This window comes from Nilaparvata lugens, chromosome 5, assembly GCF_014356525.2.
Source record: "Nilaparvata lugens isolate BPH chromosome 5, ASM1435652v1, whole genome shotgun sequence".
Lineage (NCBI taxonomy): Eukaryota > Metazoa > Arthropoda > Insecta > Hemiptera > Delphacidae > Nilaparvata > Nilaparvata lugens.
The window spans coordinates 21,189,274-21,210,940 of record NC_052508.1 but is presented as its reverse complement, the minus strand read 5'-3'; the positions used below and the strand labels follow the sequence as shown (position 1 = coordinate 21,210,940).

The 21,667-nt window shown below is 33.4% G+C and overlaps 2 protein-coding genes across 6 annotated transcripts in view; one reads left to right on the top strand and one right to left on the bottom strand.

The window, feature by feature from the left end:
- The first annotated feature begins 455 nt into the window (after window positions 1–455).
- Window positions 456–5,341, top strand: LOC111053866. 5 transcript variants are annotated; one of them, XM_039427937.1, is made up of 6 exons: window positions 456–591; window positions 1,723–1,803; window positions 2,517–2,637; window positions 3,357–3,445; window positions 4,100–4,226; window positions 4,985–5,341. In XM_039427937.1, the coding sequence occupies exons 1-6, from the start codon at window positions 556–558 to the stop codon at window positions 5,041–5,043; spliced, it is 513 nt and encodes a 170-aa protein (XP_039283871.1). In that variant the 5' UTR covers window positions 456–555; the 3' UTR covers window positions 5,044–5,341. The 5 variants fall into 5 exon arrangements, with proteins under 5 accessions (XP_039283871.1, XP_022196492.1, XP_022196491.2 ...); XM_022340800.2 differs by having other exon boundaries at window positions 461–591; window positions 2,482–2,575; window positions 4,985–5,283; XM_022340799.2 differs by having other exon boundaries at window positions 487–805; window positions 2,482–2,575; window positions 4,985–5,267.
- Window positions 5,342–5,992: 651 nt separating this feature from the next.
- LOC111053873 (beclin 1-associated autophagy-related key regulator) overlaps window positions 5,993–21,667 on the bottom strand; it is a 34,358-nt gene continuing 18,683 nt past the window's right edge. The window contains exons 6-10 of the mRNA XM_022340806.2: window positions 20,344–20,503; window positions 17,822–17,998; window positions 15,740–15,872; window positions 7,482–7,700; window positions 5,993–6,626 (exon numbers count right to left, since the gene is read on the bottom strand). Coding sequence (XP_022196498.2) covers window positions 7,485–7,700; window positions 15,740–15,872; window positions 17,822–17,998; window positions 20,344–20,503 — 686 coding nt within the window. The 3' untranslated portion in view covers window positions 5,993–6,626; window positions 7,482–7,484. The remainder of the gene's footprint in view (window positions 6,627–7,481; window positions 7,701–15,739; window positions 15,873–17,821; window positions 17,999–20,343; window positions 20,504–21,667) is intronic.

Below are 21,667 nucleotides of genomic sequence, written 5' to 3'. Positions count from 1 at the left end.
TCAACTGTGTGTGGACTATTAATTGCATTCAATGAGTCATGCAATTGAGAACTCGAAATAGCATAGTATACTACTCTCCCGACTTTTCTCTGCTTTCAACTCGGTAAGCTTATTTTGATGATAGTAGGGCTATAGCGAGCATAGTTGTTTACAACAAATTATTGTCGATGCAACATCCCAAATAGTTTTTTACACACCAATATCTCGCCGACACGACAGGGCAGGACATAATTTACTCTGATTGACAGTTTAAAGCTGCGTTTACACCAAAGTTATCAACAAAATGTTAATAACTTAATCCTTATAGATTCTATTAGATTCAAACATAACTTATCACACACATGATGAACATATGAATGTGTTTGTCAAGTTCCGTTCAATCTAATAGAATCTATAAGGATTGAGTTATTAACATTTTGTTAATAACTTTGGTGTAAACGCAGCTTTAGAGGAGGCTGTGGTTTATAACTGAGCCAGGTCTACTGTTCACAAAACTACCAAAGGTATATCCATCCTAGTTAAAACTGGTGGGAATGACTACTAGGTAGAGGATCCATGGCCATCATACCCACTGATGATAGGTTGAATTTGGTTTGTATTAACTTATATATTGTATGTTTATGTAGAATTCCAAAACAAAGTTATTTCAAGTCAAGGTTGCCATAGTGATATTATGAAGAATTTTTTTTATAAATTATAGTATCGAGAATTTTTTGAAGATAATTAAAATATTTTTATGTAATTCATTAAAATGAAAACATCTATAAACAAACCAATTGCTAATTTCTTCAAACATCTTTTCAAGGTAAGTATATTTCTATTTTTACTGCTGATATTTAAAATAATAAATTTACAAGTAGTTTTTTAGCCTAGTATCTATAGATCTATCATGCATCCAACTACAAAACCTAACTTTCAGCAATTTAATTTATTAAAATATCTCAATTTTTAGTTCAACTTACTGTCAACACAACCCTCAAGTTTAACTCTAAAACCACTACTTTACCACTCAATGATGAATATCGATAGTGCAAGCCTACAAAAAATAATAAGTGTGGTCCACGTTATAATGGCAGTGGAAAAAGATAGGGGAACAACGTTGCCAATCCTCTGTCTTGTCAATGTCTTCTATAGACGGTAGCTAATACAGGTTTATTAACTGTTATATTAATTATAATTTTTAATAATTTCATAATGAATTTTTATAATTAAGATGAATATTTTGTTAATGAACTATCAATTTCACGTTGTTAGAAGATGATCTGGCAAAAAAAACAAAGCAAAGCGAGAAAGAGAAAGCGCTATCTGCTTTGCTGAATGGTAGACAAGAATAGCAATAGGCCTACCATTGCTAATCAAAAACTGCCATTATAAAGTGGACCGCCTCACTATAGACAGACCTACCAGGTCTCCTGCATTTGAAAACCTCTCTTAACTCCACCTGGATAACTCCACCATAATGGGCATATTTTGCTATACTATGATCAAAAAATAAACACTCCAAACAAAATAACAAATAATAGAATCTTCAGATCTAATATTAACAAATTTGAAGATTGGACAAATAAATTTTTTACATTAGTATCGCCGAAATGATAACAAAGAGACAGACATATAATTAATATCTACAACACTATAAACCCCTTTTTCATACGTTTTTTTAATAAAGAGACTTTTGATTTAAGTATCAGGCTTATACTCTAATACAGTATTTTATCCCAGGAATACAGAAATGGAAGCAAATGTCTTTGTAATGTTCTTGGTAATGACGACTACATCAAAGCGCTTGCTGTCTTTGGGATGGTGAGTATCTTAAGAACTTTCAGCTATTTATGTGTCACATAAATTCTTTAAAATTTATATTTTTTCCTTGTTAGATAAACTCATCAAGTTGATGATTTGTCATCTCTTTTTTATAAAACTATATTCACTCATTTGTTATCTTATATTTTAGAATTATTGTGTTTCATGGTTTACACAGGGTAACTAGATATAAAAAGTTTTATTTATTTATTGATCTAATTACACAGAAATTAACTGATGAAACTTATAGATTTAAATATCCGTATAATTTCACCTTATCTGTCAAAACTCATAATGAGAAGGGTAAGACAAGGAGAATTTATTTTGATAAATAAATTGAAGAGTGGTGGAGCCACCTGGCAACCATCTTCATGAGGACTCCATTTTGGAAAGCACTACGGTTGTTGTCCAGTAGTGGTGTTGTCATTGTTGGTGATGGTGACACAGCAGTCTATTTGTTCACTTCTTCATCCTGGTTGTCGGTTTGCATCCACCCGTGTAGGCCTACTCGGATATTTAATTATTTCATTTCATTAATTAACCACAAGTAAAGGCATCTATCAACGGGTATTAGACATCATACTATGAAAATTCAATAGGCCTAGTCTATTTTAAAATTGATTAGCCAATAACATTACCAATAGATTCACCTGTTCTTTACTCACTTATATTTTGCAGATTATTGCTTTAATAGATATTCTACAAATTTCAAGGTCTGGATTGGCTTTGAAGAAAATCTGGAAATCATCAAGCCTCAGCATGAAAAGCCACTGTTAGTAATTCAGTCACACATATTATTTCAACTAAACAAGCTACTCACTACACTCATTACCGGTAGGCCTACCATATAGCATAATATTCAGCTCTCAATTGGAATTCAACAACCTTAATTTATGCACCATCACAATAATCCAGAGATAAATTAATATCCTCTCTCAATCAATGTTCATCAGTAAGAACATATAAAATTTATTATTTCACAATTTTCTTTTTTCAAGATATGAAAGCAAGCAGTACGGCCGTACCGTACTATCTTAGTATTAAGAAGTGAGTAGAGCATTATATTGAAATTTGATTTCTTGAAAATTAGTGCATCAATGCAGTCGCACTCAATAGATCTATGTAACAAAATATGAGGTTTTTGTGGACTTTTCAGAGTAGTTGTAGAGAGATAGTCTGGGATCGAAGAAAACTCGATATCTTGTACGAGTTATCGAAGAGTCTTACGAAGCTAGGAGCTACCCAGAACATACTAGCCTATGAAGCATTCACAAAACTTGATAAGCCCAACCATATCAGACTAAACAGTCATATAATGACTTAACTGGTTGGCCATGGCTCAATCCAATTTTCTCTTCAAATGTATTTTTTAATTTATTTTTATGGGTATTGGGGATGATAAGAGGGAATTCGATTTTGAACATCATCTCAATGATGAGATGAACTTTTTCAACTAGAAACATTGATTGTAGCTAAGAACTATTGAATTAATATAGTATTTTATCTGAAAGAAAAAAATTAAGAATGTTAATCAATGCCTTCCGATTCAACAGTTTCTCCACATATTGAAAGAGACATGAAGTTCTGCATGTCACTCTTGAATTTGCAGATAAATATTCTTCTACTTGCTGGAGTAAAATATGTAAGTGATAATTTTATATTGGAATGAGTAGAGAATGGAAAATAATTCATACCGTAGATATCTGTTTTGTCATTCTTAAAGTCAATAATTTGCATAATATTGAAATAGTTAAATAATAATTATAAATAATTAAATAATATATATTTCAAATCCTTACCACATTATTTATATAGAAAGGATATCTATTAAAAGCATTTCATTGCATCATCACCTTATTGAAGGCATCATCAGCCTTTTGATTCAGTTGAAATCTGCCTGCATAGTTAACACTTGCTTCAATTTTCAATTAAAAATATTCTATTACATTATTTATGTAGTATATAAGTATTAATCTGAGGATTTGTAATAATACAATTTCTATTCGTGCTAAAATGTTATCCTAGCTTAATTTATTATGAAGCTATGTATATGATAATAAATAATTCACTATTGGTGATAGTATATTAACACAAATTGGTACAGACATGTGATAATATTATACGGCTATTCAGACTTGGAAACTGCCAAAGTGCATATCGGTACGCAGTATTCACTTGGCTGTATTATTATAAATAATGAGCACATAGTTTACCTTTTTATGAATGAGTACTCAGTTCATTCAAACCATCGCTAATGTTTATTCCGTGCATAAGAAAGATTATTTTTTGATTTCAGGACATATTAGCATTCTACTTGGTTTATCTTATAGTAGAGATGCCGACAGTGACACTTCATTTGACTTATGCTATTCTCCTTTTCTCATCACAAATGAAGCTGCTGCCTTGGCAGATATTCTTATTAGGTAATAAGATTATAACCTAAATATTAATACAGTTGAAGAGCTAGAGGAGCTCTGCACGTCAGCTAAAGTTAATGTAGTTGAATTGAGGAGCTCGATGCAAGAAATAACAATAACGTTGGTAGAAAATACCAGCTCCATTCATTTTTTTTTTTTTTGAGTGCACAATACAGTGTGTCACTTCACCAAAGATTGACAAAATTTTGAGAATTAATATAGCCAAATACTGGGTGAGATGACCTAAGATAGTTAAATACCGTTTTGAGAATAAATTAAATAAGAGTATATTGATAATCGATAATATAAATTGACATTTTTCATTGCAAATAGCTGATTGGAAGTTAAAATGTTAAAAAAACATTGAACTGTTTCTATGGAAGTCAATCTTTATTATTCACGTCTCACACCCTTCTAACATCCAACTCCTTAATTATAGATAATTTAAGAATAAATATAATTAATAATTGAAAAACTTAACAAAGCTTGAGACAAATTATATAATTGTCTATTTAATCTGTATATTCAGCTGAATTTTGGCATGTATTAAGTTGGTGTCTCAACATAATACAGGTCAGAAAGTTGAATGGCACACTGATTTCATTATTCAACACCAGCATTGGTGGAATATTTTCTTGAGGAAGTAATGAATTGTTCTAAAGATGTTTATTTGCATTTCATATTTTTGTTCCTAAACTATTTCATCATTTTTTAATATATTTCAGTAATTTTCGATAAACTAGTAATCCAATTGATTTTTCCAGGTTTTAGAACTCATAACGTACTTCAAGTTGTTTGTTCATTCCATAACATGATAATTTGAACAGGATGAATGAAAAGTTGACTTTATGTTTTCTTCGTCGTCATCATAAATTGATTTGTATTTAAATTATTCTAGAGGAATCATGAATCTATTATTTGAATCTAAATTAAATCAAAAGCTATATTGCAAACAAAAGTTTTATCTGTTCAATTTTACGAATACTTTATATATTATTGGTAGATATTTTTCATGTTAGTCTTCTTTTTCTCAGCCTTTTCCCATAATTTTCCTGTTAGTATTTATTTTATTAGAAATAACGTATTGCGCTGTTGAGCAACTTTTTTCCTGGAGGAAATCCAGGGAAGTAAAGCCATGGAGAGGTTTCCACTTCCATATTATTCATTTTTATTTTATCCACTTCCATTTTATTCCACGGGGAATAAAAAATAGTAAATAGTACACATTTTTCCTCCACTTACAAAGGGACACGCTTCTACCTACTTATTATATGATAATCTTTTAAATCGCACACGTTGGACGATTTCTTCCCACGCTACTGAATTAATCGACAGTGTCTCTTTTAGTTCCATGGGATAAAAAATTAGTATTCTAGTAGTCAGTTCGAGAGAAAATGCAATATTTAATTTAAGAGAATACAACTTTAAATAGTAGGTAGGGGAAAACAAGTTGCATCTCGGTTAATCGAGTTTATTAATCAGTTATCGATGTTATGTTAATCAGAAGGAAAAGCAAAATGTCAACATAACATTCAAGTTGTTTGGTTCAACCGCGAGAAATCAAACAATCAAAAGTTTCTTGGATTTTCCGATTTAAAGTGAGAGATGTTTTCAACGATTATATCCTAGAAGTTGTAATTGAGAGTACTCTTGTCAGAAGTTTTAGGAAGACACAATATAGAAATAGTGTAGGATTGAAATACTGTATAATACGGTCCCAAAAATCATTATTCTTGATAATTCAACATACAGGAAAATTAAAAACACCTTCATAGAATGAGACAAATGGTTTATAATTCTTTTACTACAAAATGTGCACTCAAGGTGAATTATTGCTATGGATTTTCAAGTTTACAATTGTTTCTCACATACTGTATTTTGAGAATTATGGTCACTTGAATAATAAAAAATTACGTCATACATTTGAAAAATTCACCCAACATCTGTTATACATATCCTCCAATCAACATCTCACTACTCAAGCATAATTTATTATACATGATATTTATGTTAACAAATAAACCCCTCGAACTTGGGACAATTTCATTTGTATACTCAGTAAACATGAGTAAAATAATTATTATGTGTAAAAGAACTATAATAATTACAGATAACTGGAAGTATAGTATGGCAACAAACAATCAAATACAGTACCTATAAAAATGTATCAGAAGTTCCATTGTAACAATTAACATTTTCAGAAATACATTCAATTGATGAAATTCTTGATTTTTCCGTATGAAAGTCTTAAAATACAAGTAGGAAACTATAACATACCGAAAAAATTATGATGTATCAAAAATATCAGCTTCGTACACAATCTGAAAGAATTTCATTTGCAGAGAATAATGATAAATATGATTCTGTTGAAACCGTAGGATCTGTTCACAGTCATGGACACAGAGCCTGAAAATTAGAATACAATAGATGAATACAGTATTTGAATAATATTCTAGGTAAACAGACACAGTAATTTTTTGTCTACATGATTCTAAGCTTGTGAAAAATATGAGAAAATATTTGGATTATGATTGGGTTACTGAACAAAGTAACTGACATTAATTGGATTACTAATATTGCCTATTTTCTTACATTGGACAATTTAGTAAAAACATTCGTTACATAAATCCATCTGCCCAATGAATTATCTGTCTGAATTATCATCTGCCCAACAGATTATTCAACTATTTTGTAATTTAAACTCACTTTCTAGATTATTTACGGTTTCCAATAGGTGTCGATTTATTACAAGTTCACAAAAGTGTAGTAAAAAAACATTGAAAATACAAGAATATAAAAGGTCATTCTCTACAAATAACATTAACTTTTCCCATTCAAGGGGTGTCTACATTAGTCAAGTTTACTTGAATTCAAGTTGTGTGTAAAATGAATGTATTTTGCAAGCTTGAAGTGAAATTTACAAGAACAGAAACTTGAATCCACTATACCAATGTAGACCCTTCTTCAAGAATGTTGTTGATTCAAGTAGATGTTGAACATGTTTGACTATTGGATCCAACTTGAAGGTACAATCCAACCTACACATGGGAAAATGAGATAAAAACAGTTGTCCATCAATTTAGAATATTATATTGATGCAAGAAAAGACAAAACATTGAAATTAATTAGATTTTTTACTTCATCATCATATACTTTTGAGGTTATGTGAACTTGAATTCAAGTTTTCAAAATCGTCCATTTAAATCAAACGTTTAAAAACCTGAATTCAAGTTAACTTGACCAATGTGAACGACAGTTTACCTGTTATCTGTGTTGGGTCCAGCCCTTCCAGAAGGAAGCGATGCGTGCAGAGGCCGAGTTGACAAGTCCGCCTGCCACACTGGTGGCCTGTCCTCCCCCGCCCACACCTCCTCCCCACTGCTGCTGCGACGACAGCCCTCCCAGGCCTACCATGCCACCCCCGACCGCCCCCGCCACACCGCCGCCAGTGCCCGCCTCCGGCAGACATGTGTGCGGAACCTGCCAGCGCACAACACACACACTATTACTATTTATAAATATTTCAAGAACTAATGTTTCAAAAACTAATGTTAGTCCATAGAAGCCTTGACCAAAGCCAACTTACAAGCCCCTGGGACCTTTTACATGAGAAAATACAAACTAATAGTATTAGCAGTCAGCAGCAACGAATGCACAAAAAAAGGTAAAGAGGGAAAAGTATACGCATGTATCTCTTGAGAACAATGCATTTCAGCGACATGACTAACTAAACAAAAATTGTGCTAGATAAATTTCCTACAAGTTTTGTTTAGTAAAGGTTTTTGGTATCTTCTTTAGTTTTCGAGATATTAACTTTTAAAAGTGTAAAATGTTTGAAAAGACACAGGTGGAAATTACTGAGATATTGGCCCATATGAATAAAATCAGAGCAAATGCTCAAATGAGCAAGACCATGGAGCATAAGGTTTTGCTCATGAGCATTAGGTGGAAGCATAATTATTTCCTCATTTTTATATGAATAAGCTTTACCTTATACTCTTACCTTATGCTCCTGAACTCTGGAGCAAATGCTCACGTATTTTAAAGATTTTTCATCAGCTGAATGGCCTTTACTTCGTTTCAATAGCTCACGTAAGCGCTAAATATGCAAGTAGGAGACACCGCTTCTGTTTGCTTCGTCTGCTATGTTTTCTATTTATGAATTGAGTTTTAGGTTAGTTGAGTTTAGAATTTTGAAATAATAGCGTCAAAAAATGTCATCTCTATAATAATCTTCAGCATAATCTTCTAAAATCAATAGCCTTCTTACAATCGTCTACACTCTCATCTTCTTAAATGCCTATTTCCTATTTTGTGATGGCTATCTTTTGTATTTATTCTTTTGTAGGAATCATGATGATATATAATATCATGGTTGAATCTAAAAAGAGTTTTATAGTTCTCAACTATTAGTTGTGATCGTATCTGGTATAGTTTCCTCTTCCTCATACGAATTAGTTGAGCCATTTTACTATGAGCAAAAGGTGAAAAGCTGCTCTAGCCTAGACTCACCTTTTTTGAAGCATTTGCTTCAAAAGTTGAGCAAATGCTCTACTTTATACAATTTTGAGTATAAGCTTTTACTTTTGAGCAAATGCTCAAACTATTTTTTTGATGAGCATGAGCAAAAGGCTTTGCTCACGTTTATTCTTAGAAAATGAAGCAAATGCTCCATATTTTAGAAGTATAAGCAAATGCTCAACTTTATTCATATGGCCCATTGCAATTATTCAAATGCTAATGAATTAATCCTATACTATTAATCGAGCAATTTCTGTTTATATGTTTGTATTTCACCGGATCTCGAAAACGGCTCTAAAGATTTTCACGAAATTCAGAACATAGTAGATTTATAATATAAAATTCGATTGCACTAGGTCTCATCCCTGGGGAAACTCGCTGAAGGACATTAAAAAGATAATTATTATTATTCATCCTTTGAAAAACAGCTGATAATAATTATTTTGTCGTCTGTTGATTATGGAAGTGAGTGAGCGAGTTCATGTGTGTGGGACTGTCAAAATTATTATAATAATCAGGTACTTAGTGCCGGTTGCAAAAAAGTCGGGTTATTTTCAATCCTGATTAATTCCAGTAGATCCATATTTTTGAAATGGTCTTCTCTGATTTGGTTCACGTGAAATTAATCAGGATAAAAAATTAACTAGCTTTTGTGCAACCGGGCCTTTGTGATGGAAATTTTTGCAATCCTCTGGGAATTAATCTCAATTTACTGTGATTAGATAGAACATTTCTGTATGAACCATGAATGTTATTATAATTTCTTCTTTCGTAATAAATTTTTCATGCTTTTGTACTCCAGAGCGAAGCTTGCTCGGTCCAAGATATTTATTCTTATTCCACCATTACGGAACGAAAATTTCAGTGTATCAAGTGATTTTCACAGTAGATATTTTTTTTTGCAAATCACTGTACCTTATAACTATCACAGAGAAGTTATCCTTTACTATTTAACGAGCAATTTCTGTTTATATGTTTAGATGTTTTTATGTTTATATATATCTGTATGTGATCGTATCTCGAAAACGGCTCTAACGATTCTCACGAAATTTGGAACATAGTAGGTTTATGATATAGAAATTCGATTGCACTAGGTCTCATCCCTAGGAAAACTCGCTGAACCACATTAAAAGGATAATTCATATTTGGAAAACAGCTGAGATTTTCGTCGTTTTTTGATATGAAAATGAGTGAGCGAAAGCATCTGTGGAAAATCAAAATATCTCATCCCCGAAATTCACAAGCTGACAGCCAAATTGTGAAATATAAACACGACCTAAACGATGAAGAAACCTTGAAGGTTTGAAAGGTGAAATTAATTAATTATAATTAATCAAAAATAATAATCATATTCAAAATAGAAACATATTTTCGTGATGTTTCCAAATTCATTAAATAGTTAAATTTCCTTTTAATTTCTTCAACACTAAAACTTCTTTTAGCAGATGCACACAGCTGTTGGTTGGCCTTTGCAAATGTAGTATCCTATTATATTAAGCGAGTAATTTCTGTATTTTTGTGGCGCACTCACACAACTTTCCTTGCCGTTATGAAAATTGATCACCTGACGCTAGTGTGCAAGCGCATCTCAAGTCTACTTATAAACAAAGATCTGAGCCAGCTGGTGACAGGACAATAACGCTGGAGACATACGAGGTCTGCTATCTCTTCATAGTGAATCATTTAATAGAATCAACAGTTGCCAACAGTTTGCAATTGGATCACATTTTCTCGAATTTCGAGCTTATTTTCAATTTTAGGTGAAAATGTTACTGAACATTAGTTGTAGAGATTCTCATGCTGAATCTTTTCCACTCAAAATTTTTTGTTTAAATTGTATCTGAAGCTTGATAATTGAGAATCTGAAATCAAACTTTGCATAGATGGGGCGGAGCTCCTGAAATTTTTACAGATATGGGACTTGTGGCAGTTGATAGAGCTTATCGATGACTATTTCAGGTATAACTTTAATCAAAATCGTTGGAGCCGTTTTCGAGAAAATCGCGAAAACCCCTGTTTCTGACAACATTTTCGCCATTTTAGCCGCCATCTTGAATCGCATTTCATCGAAATTGTTCGGGTCGGATCCTTATATTGTAAGAGCCTTACGTTCCAAATTTCAAGTCATTCCGTTAATTGGGTGATGAGATGTCATGTACACAGACGCACATACACTCATACACACACACACACACACACACACACACACACACACACACACACACACACACACACACACACACATACAGACCAATACCCAAAAACCACTTTTTTGGACTCAGGGGACCTTGAAACGTATAGAAATTTAGAAATTGGGGTACCTTAATTTTTTTCGAAAAGCAATACTTTCCTTACCTATGGTAATAGGGCAAGGGAAGTAAAAATAACGAGCGAAGCTCGGTGCCCCGATATTAATAATTTAAAAAAACAGTTTTTCTTCAAACTTTTTGAACTTTAAGGGCTTATTACTCAACAACCATCAATCGAAAAAATAAGTACTGAACGTTAGGTTGTAAAGGATTTAATCATCTTCAATTTGATGTATTTTTCACCATTTTATGTTTTCCATCAATTGTTATAACATCTTGCAGTGTCGAGTGTAAAATCATTAGTTTCAAAACAATAGATCATTTGACAATGTAATTTGGATACAATATCTAAAACACAATATTTTACTATGTAGCTTCATTGAGACTAGTTGAGAACGGAACATATTGAAAATCCTCATCCCTAACCCTTGTGCTAAAGGTGGGATACCCACAAGTTGACAGTTGTTGACTAACTGTATTGAAAACTTCACACTCAACACTGCAAGATGCTATAACAATTGATGGAATACATACAATTTTGAAAAAATACATCAAATTGAAGAGAATTAAATCCTCTACAACCTAACGTTCAGTACTTATTTCTTCAATGCATTGTTGAGTAATAAGCCCTGAAAATTTAAAAAGTTGAAAGAAACACTGTCTTTTCAAACATTTTACTCTTTCAAAAGTTAATATCTCAAAAACTACTAGTCCAAACGAAGCTCTAAAATCAAATATTGTGTTCCAAACATTCCCTCCAAATTTCCCTGTCAATCGAACTATTGTTGTTGAAATGAAGATTTTACGCTCAACACTATAAGAGCTGCAGCAATCGTAGGGAGATGCGCAAAATAATGAAATAATACATTTAATCGAAGAGAATATGATGCTCTATAAGTTCATGATTAGCACAGATTTCATAAATTAATCGTTGGAAAGTTATGAGACCAAAAAGATGAAGAAATCGGAGCAGGGAGGGTTTTCTTAAAAATGTGACACCTTCGAGAGCTCATATCTAGAAAACTATGAGAGATATGGAAAAATATTACAAATGAAACTTGTAGGCTAATTTATAAGCTTTCATTTTGTATTATAATGAAATTTTCGAAAGACGCATATTGTTCGAGATATTATGTAAAAAACCAAAATATGATACTTTCAAACCACCCGTACCCCCTTAGCACAGTGGGTAGGAGTGAGGACTTTTGATATGTTTACCCCCTTACTATCACTAAATGAGCTGTGGTGTCAAAAATTGTGTTCCAAACATTTCCCTCTATAATCTTTTGTTGAATGGACAAAATAGGAAATGACGAGAATATTAGCTTGTATTCTCTCATGCAACAGGGATCTGGTGGACAAAATATCGATGAAGGTAAGTTGTATAATAAATTTTTCCTATAATTACAACAATTAAGAACCTCATTACAAATTTATATTCATGATTAGGCTATATCATAGACATAATCATAGGTATTTGATAGTAATGAAACATTTTATGATCTTAACACGGGTCTAATATTTGATAAAAGTTGGTCAAATATCTTTGATCTGTATGACTATGTAATAAGGCCTTAAAGTCTCAGTTTATTCTCTATAACAGAATACTCGAGCGTTACTTTTTTCTCTCGAGTGAGAGAAGTAGTGAATTCACGTGTAAAAGTAAAACTGCATTTGAATAACATGAGAAGCAACACTAAGCGCCGGTTTCCGAGCTCGGAATTTAGCTAAGTTCTAGACTTTAAACAGCTGGAGTAGTCCAGGCAATGAATGCTCAAAAACTGGTATAGAGAGAAATGTTTGGAAGATAATTTTTGACCCCACAGTTCTGTTTAGGGTAGTAAGGAGGTAAACATATCAAAAGTCCCCACCCCTACTCACTGTGCTAAGGGGGTGGGGGTGGTTTCAAGGTACAATTTTTTTGTTTCTCGCATAAAACTCAAAAACTATGCATCCCAAGGACTTGATTGTCATATAACAAATTGAAGCTTACATAATTTCCTACAATATTCATTCCACATTTTTTTATATCTCCTCTATTTTTCGAGATATCCGCTCTTGAAGGTGTGAAATTTTTGAAAAAACACGTTTACCACCAATTTGTTTCTATTTTTGCTCTTATAACTTTTTAAAAATCGACGGGAATTCTATTCAATTTGATGTATAATTTCACACTTTTACGAATTTCCCTACTCCTTTTGCAGCAGCTTTAGTTTTGAGTGTGAAATCTCAATTTTTGCAACAATAGACCAATTGACAAAGGAATTTGGAGAGAATGTTTTAAACAAAATTTTTGACTTTGCAGCATTGTTGAGACTATTTAGGAGAGCATATCGAAAGTCCCCATTCATAGCTCATGTGCTAAGGGGATGAGGGTGGTTTAAAAGTTGCATTTTCAGCGTTTTGCTTCCACGCTCATATCTTGAGAACAATGCGTTCAACCGACATAAATAACTATTCAAAAATTAAGCTTGATAAATTCTCTACACTTTTTGATCAGTGGAATTTTGTGATATTCCCAACAGTTCTCGAAATATTCGCTCTTGAAGGTGTGTAATTGTTGAAATAGCAGGTTTTTTAACCAATGTTTTGCTCTTTTAGGGCTCATAACTCTCTAACAATGTAACATAAAAACGGATGCTTATCGTAGGTGCAGATTACGACTAGGGTATGAATAAGTGAGAAAATCAGATGCAAGTAAGGGTGTCACTAGCTCGAATGGGACTCCTCAGTCCTCAGCATGTAGCTGAGAGGAAGCACAACTGTCCGGAACTGCAGAAGCATGACTATCTGCCAGGGAGGAAGTGTGTCTGTGCTGAGGTTTGACTGAGCAGAGTATTGTTCGATTTAGAGGTTTGAGACATCGTTGGTGGGGACGCGATGAAGCCCACAAAGTATAGTAGAGGATCAAATGCTGTTATATGTAATTGTTTAAGTTTGTTATTAGCACGAATTAAATTTGGCAATTTAGAAAAAAATGTGTTTGCTCAAGAGAAGGCCCGTACTACATTGTGAAGAGGATATTGTGTACAGGATTAAGAAAACTGAATGAAGAATCAAACCAAAGGTTGTAGACATTAGTTGTCTACCTTCTTATCAAGGAAATCTGGATATTGGAGACCAACACCCCTAAGGGGGGGATAATGATGTAGGCTAGCACTACTTATCATGTGAGCACGGTTGTCAAGGTGACTGTTTTAGCAACGAATATTTACAAGTAAATAGCAAGTTGGAGTTTGATGAGTTACGTTCAAAGATGATGTAGTATTTTATTACTTTCCTTGCCCTATTACCATAGGTAAGGAAAGTATTGCTTTCCAAAAAAAATTAAGGTACCCTAATTTCATGTTTTCTATATGTTTCAAGATCCCCTGAGTCCAAAAACATGATTTTTGGGTGTTGGTTTGTGTGTGTGTATGTGTATGTGTGTGTGTGTGTATGTGTGTATGTCTGTGAACACGATAACTCCATTCCTAATTAACCGATTGAGTTGAAATTTTAAACTTGAAATCCTTATACCATGAGGATCCGACAATAAGAAATTCAATAAAATTCAATTCAAGATGGCGGAAAAAATGACGGATAATTACTAAAAAACCGTGTTTTTCATTTTTTTCTTGAAAACGGCTCTAACGATTTTCTTCAAATTTATACCATGGATAGCTATTTATAAGCCCTATCGACTGACATTAGTCTCTTTTCTGGGAAAATTTCAGGAGCTCCGTAATATTCTTGAGAAAAATGGCGGATAATGACTAAAAAACCATGTTTTTCACGGTTTTCTCGAAAACGGTTTTAACGATTTCCTTTAAATTTATACCATAGATAGCTATTTATAAGCCCTATCAACTGGCATGAGTCTCATTTCTGGGAAAATTCCAGGAGCTCCGTAATATTCTTGAGAAAAATGGCGGATAATTACTAAAAAACCATGTTTTTCACGGTTTTCTCGAAAACGGCTCTAACGATTTTCTTCAAATTTATACCATGGATAGCTATTTATAAGCCCTATCAAATGACATGAGTTTTTTTTCTGGGAAAATTGCAGGAGCTCCGTAATATTCTTGAGAAAAATGGCGGCGTACTAAAAAACCATGTTTTCCACAATTTTCTCAAAAATAACTTGACCGATTTTTTTCAAATTCATACCCTGTATAGTTTATTCATCAGCTCTATCAACAGGCATGAGTCTTCTTTCTGGGAAACCAATGGGGGTCCACCCCATCCTTGGGAAATGGACTTAGTAACCTCCTTCTCGTGCATGAGGTGGGTAGGTAGCGCAGTTCATAAAAAGAACACATAGTTGAGATATTTCATCTGTAGAACAGCTGTTTTGACGACTTTAAAAAAATGACGACTAAAAAAATAATAGAATTTCACAATTCACACAAAGAAAAAGTACTCTGAAAACAATTATATATACACATATACAGAAGTCTGATCGTAGTTTCAAATATGAGCAAGGAAAGTTGTGTGAGTGCAGTACCACACCAGATTTTTTTTATCTTGTTCATAAATGTAAACTTTTAATGAATAAAATGTTAGTTAAAAAAGCACATTTACAACAATATTTTGACAAAAAATGTGAAATGTTATGTACATCACGGCACAAAAGTTCATTTTCTCCCTGGGAGAAATTGGTGCCTTGACTTCCCCTGAGGAAATATTAGACATATAAATGTGACTGACCGCCTCCCATTCGTTGGGCAAGTGGTCGCTGTCCTCCTCGGAGCTCGAGTCATCTGTGTTGGCCTCCAGCTGCTCACGCAGTTTGTCCTCCAGAGAGCACGCTATCGCCGAGTCCACCTCCACCGCTCCCATCCTGACACAAAGTCACAAAACACTATTCAATTCAATTCATTAATTCAAATAAATAAATATACGAATGAAAACATCCTTATGACAAATATTTTGCAGAGCCACAGAATCAATAATTATTTGTTAGGTCAAAATATTAAAATATTTGAAAGAAAAACAGGTTCTAGCCAAAACTTCTTCTCTTCCTAAATTTAGTTCAAAGGAATGGTAGGTAAATATAGTTCAATTACGAGAGCTTTAAATTGCAGCTGCTTAATGGTAACCATGTTTTTTTCTCGTGATTGGACCACCTATCCTGTGTATAGGATAGAAAACCTCCAAGGAATAATAATAATAATAATAATAAATAATAAATTCATTTATTCTTCCAATTGATACATTACACATAATCATTTTTATGCCAACATATTCTAATATAAAAAGGAAAAAGACTGATTTTAGAAAACGAAGCTTTAAATAATTCGGCTAGATATATTACATATAATTAAAAAAAAAACAGAAAACGTTGGCATTATTTCTAGACTCAACGAAACCCTTTTACATACAGATTGAAAGAAATGTGATATTGCATACCTGTTCGGCAAACAGGAAGTGCTGGGGGTTCGATTCCCGCAAGGACAAATAATTTTTGAACATTAGCTCTCATTATTCTCCTTCTAGCTGTTCTCCCTGTTGCCAATACTTATTGCAGTCTTCAGAGTAGTTCACAGCAATAAATTTTGATTTTAGACTATCAATTTTTTTGCTGAGGGTGATGCTCACGTGAGCTCTAGGCTTGTGGTGGGTGATGAGGCGAATGATTATGAACCTACGATGCCTAAGATAAATGAACCTACAGTGTAAAGTGGGTTCCAAACCACCATGAAGCGATTTTACAACTCATGAATAATATTCAGAGGAGTTGGTCCAAGTGGTTACCTACTCCAGTGGAGTAGCAGGCGCATGATTCTTAACTTATCTAAGCGATAGCTCATCAGCTCGACCACTTAGTCAATCCGCTTCCCAAATTATGCTGATAAATAAGCATAAAAACCCATGATACTATGAATAAGTTGGATAATATGTGTGTGTTTAGAATATGTGTAAATACAGGTTTTCGAGGAACAGATCCAACCTTTTTGAAAGTGAATTGCAAAATAGATATCAGATTCTTACTCCAAATGAAAAACATACTCCAAATGAACATTGCCTGAGTGTCTGAGTTTGGTTTTTCTCAGACAACAATTCTCTCACCAATATCTTTCAAATCAACAAAAATGGAATCTCAAAAATCAATATAAATGGCCTGTTCATTTGAATAGATGGACTGTGTGATCTGTAAGTTGGAAAGCATAGGTTTCCGAGAAACATATCTAAACGTTTTTGAAGGTGAATAACAGAATAAATCTTTGTAATTCTTAAGGTAGGCGCACACAGATCGTATCGGACGGACGGCACGCATCGGACTTGATGCATTGTTTTCAATTGGATTGCGTATACCTATCCACATCGTATAGGTATGCACACTCCAATTGAAAACAATGCATCAAATCTATTCGTCCGATCCGTCCAATGACGATCTGTGTGCGCCTACCTTTACAGGGAAAACAAGACTTGTATATCGAATATAAAGTACTTGTATGTACTGCTAAGAGGTAGAGTGGACATTTCTTTTCAAGCTGCGCCATATCAACAAATGAAAAATTTGAAAATTAGAAGATGATGTGGTATTTCTCCATAATTGAAAGAATAAGACGTTGATGTCCTCTTTATTTTTATATTGCTACTTTCAGCTGAGAATGTGGCAGGTGTTGTTGCCATGCAACCTGGTTCTGTAATTTAAATTGAGTTTGCACAAATATAGTGGTATTGACAACATCTTATTCTTCAAAAAAGTAATTCTATATTTCATCAAAATTTCGAAGAGAAATGGCGCAGGCTTAGTCTATGTTGTCTTGTCTATTGTTGTCTGACCTGCCGAGATCGCTGAAGGAGGTGTCGAGCAGGAGGAGGAGGTTGTGTAGCGTGTGCGTGGGCTGGAGGTGGCGCGCGTCGACGCGTTGCGAGAAGCACAGATGCAGCACGTTCCAGTTGAGTCGCGCCACACGCCGCGCAAACTTATGCTCGCTCACCTCCGAGCCGCAGAACTCACTGCACACACACCAACAAATCACAACATAAATCATTTATTCATATGGTTAATTATTGCAAAAGTAGGTTCCGCACAACGAGATGGCTCCTGGTTTTCATTGATTCAAATGTCAGCCAGGGCCCATCTCGTTGTGCGGTACCTATATATAGTCCAGTCAAAATAGACATAAAAAAGGGGGCGTGCTTGCAATTATATTGCAGTTCTGATTATTTAATATATTATTTGGATACATGAGAGGGTGACCCAATGATACAGGATGATAAGGATGATACAGAGTGGCCAAAAAACCTCGTACTTTGCGTTAATTTTCCGGTTTTCAGCTATTTCTGCCAAATCCAAAAATCGGACAGAAACGAACTCAGTTGCCTAAAATTCATCTTGAATCACTTTTTCCTATCATAGAACTGCCAGAACCGTTGATATAAGAATAATATCTACAATTTCCAGATTTTTTTCAACAACCGAATCTTACTTTACGAACATACATATTTTTATATACTTTACATATTTTTTTAAAACGTTTACAGCAAATGAAGGAGAAGATTCTATTGGACATTTCAAGATAAAGTAATGTTTTTTATAATAACGGGTTACCGATATACAGAGATTTGAATATAGAAATTGGCAATTTTTTGTGTATTGGAATATGGGCTCAAGTACACTTAACTATAAATTTTCCATTTTTCGACCGAAGTTGAATTATGATGCATGATTTTGGACCGCCTTGACGAGCCGAGTAGAATGAAGTGTAGTACGATGAAATCTGAGCATTGTGTCAAAAGCTATAAGTGTTTGAAATTTTGATCCTTGAGGTGTCCTTATGCGCGCCTCTTCACTAGGAAATACTGAAATGAAGTGCATCTAACGGGTGATTCTCATAGAACATAATCTCATGAACTTATGTCATTGTGCGAAATATCAATGTGAGGACAATGTAGTTGGTGATGATGGTTGAAGCTAAAAATTAGGAGTTTTTCACAATACAAGGAGCATTGTTGTCAGGTGTACCTGGAAATCTATATGAGATAGAGCGCTCTACCTGATCTCAGATTGTAGAGCACAAAAATACGCCAAGAGGGATTTTAAATTATACATCTAAATGGTAACAATCGGAAGATATTGTTGATCAAAAACAAAAATTCAACAGAATTGATTTTTTCTTAAAATTTTACTCATTTTTGAAAAATCATAACTCAATACTCATTGGAGATAGAGAGTTCCAAATGACCTCATTTTATTCAGAATTTTATAATCTAAAAAAAGGCGGAAGCAAATATTCTGTCCGATTACTGGATTTGGCAGAAATAACTGAAAACTGGAAAATGAACCGAAAATACGAGGTTTTTGGACCAACCTGAATCTAGCACAAGGAAATTTTGCATGAAGAAATTAGTTCTGGACTTCTCTCATGTAGGCCTATCCAAATAATATGTTCAAAAATCAGAACTACAATAAAAATTGCAAGCACCAATGTATATAGTGACTGGACTAACTATACACAATTATTTATTTCTAGATTTATGGATGAAGATTTATAGGTACATTTCCTCTAAAAACAAGCTAATACGAATCTCCAAAAAAAGCTATGGAATAACTATATAAATAAATAACTCAATTTCTCAAAAAAATGGAGAATGTGACTTTTGCATCTAGGCCCCTCAAATAGAAGGCAGTTAAAAATGTGTAATTGATGCTAGGAAATCGACCTACTCAACTATAGCAAGCCATGTACTGAACTAAGTTTAAAATTTGTGTTGCCACATTAGTTATTTTGTTATTTATTTTAGTAACAAATCGCTATGAGTGTTTAATTTGAATATTTATTGTAAAAAAATTTATGTGTCCCTGTACTTGTAAACGGCGTTTTGTGAAAATGCAAAATGATTGAATTTATAAACAATAAACAGACTCGAATAAAGTCTCCAAAATAATTTTTACAAGGACGTGAATGAATTGAATGACAAATTACTGCCAATAAATTAACCCCGCCCACTTCAACATCATGCTTCGTAAGGTCGTATGATATTTTTTAATGGTTATATTCAAGGGAGAGTACATTTCCAATACATTTTAATAGTGAGCACTTTCTTCTCCTTCATTCAAGAATGAGAAACCGCCAACCGTTAACTGATAATCACATAACCAGTTTCATGTTTTGAAACCAGTTTTGAGGTTTTTCAAATTGAACTTTGATAGAAACCTTTCATCATTTATAGCCTTTTGGGTGGGCTGTTTTATTTTAGTGTGTATTGTTTTCTCATTTTTCATTTACCAATTTACAAAGAGAGGGAAAATGAATAATATATAAGATGGCACCAATGACGATGGCTATAGTAAAACTGACCTGTAGCACAATTTAGAAGGCAATCTGACGTCGAGGTAGAAGGCGAGTACATTTATGAGCTGAGTGGTGTAGGTGAGAGCGGCACTTATGTTATACGCTTGGTTGTCGTTCACTATTTCGCTGTGACTGCCTGGGACTCCACCGTCCTTGTTGGCAGCAACTGGAAACCGCAAAATAAACACCAACATTAACAACAAAACAGAAAAGTCTTCTCAATTTGTCATTTCAATCATGAAGAATAATAGCAGTAAGGTATGAAAAAGAATACTGAAATCATTGCCAATACTGGTGGGAATTGCAAGCTACTGCCATTTTACTTGTTATATGGTACCTTTTTTATGACAGTGGAATAATTTAGCAAATGATTTAGAATTTGGAAGAGCTCATTTATGAATAGATTATTATGTAATCTAGGAAATGAAAAATCATCTAGAGAAGAAAATATAACAATTGTTATTTGAGAATCACTATCACAGCAAGATATCATTGCTGGAAATCCTATTCACGCGTTCAACTTCTGACAACAGAGCAGAATGATTCGATGGCCCCTACTATAGGTTCATCAAACAAGAAATGCCTCTTCACTCAGACTGAATCAGTGTAATTATTCCTATACATTGAACTGATTTATTGAATTTGGTTCAAGGCTTTATAATTACCTGCCAGATAGTCTTAAGGTTGACGATTTTGAATGTTTTAAAAGTAAAATAAAAACCTATCTTGTTGAAAAATGTCCTTATAACAGGAATGAATTATTTTTGAATATGTGATGTGATATGTCTTTTATGTATATTTTATATTTTATTATGTTGATCTCATTATCTATGTATTGTTCTCATATTTTTATATTTTATTATACTATGTTTCTATGACTTTGTTATACAATGCATCAATGTTCACAACAATTAAAGAATTTGAATAAAGCAAAGATGATCTTTGTACACTAGTTACAAAAATACAGTAGGTATAGCCTACTATTAATATATAGTTGTATTTAATGGACTAATACCTTTTCGTTTTCATTTAATATATATGTGAAAGACCAATTGAAGGCTCAAATTATATGTTAAGGCTAAGTAGGACATTCCTGTAAGGGACCCTCCTCCAACAGAAAGCAATACGAATATTGTTAATGTTGGCTAATATAGCTATCGTTATAGGCTATAGCAAATCAGTGTAGTAGGACGCAAGAAGCCGACAAGGCCTAAACTTTATTCGATCTAATTTTGATAGAAAATCCAAATCTAGCTTATTTAACCGTTCTAAATAATTATAATATTCTTTCCTTATCCTGCTAATAAGTACCGATAAGTTTCTTCTAGTA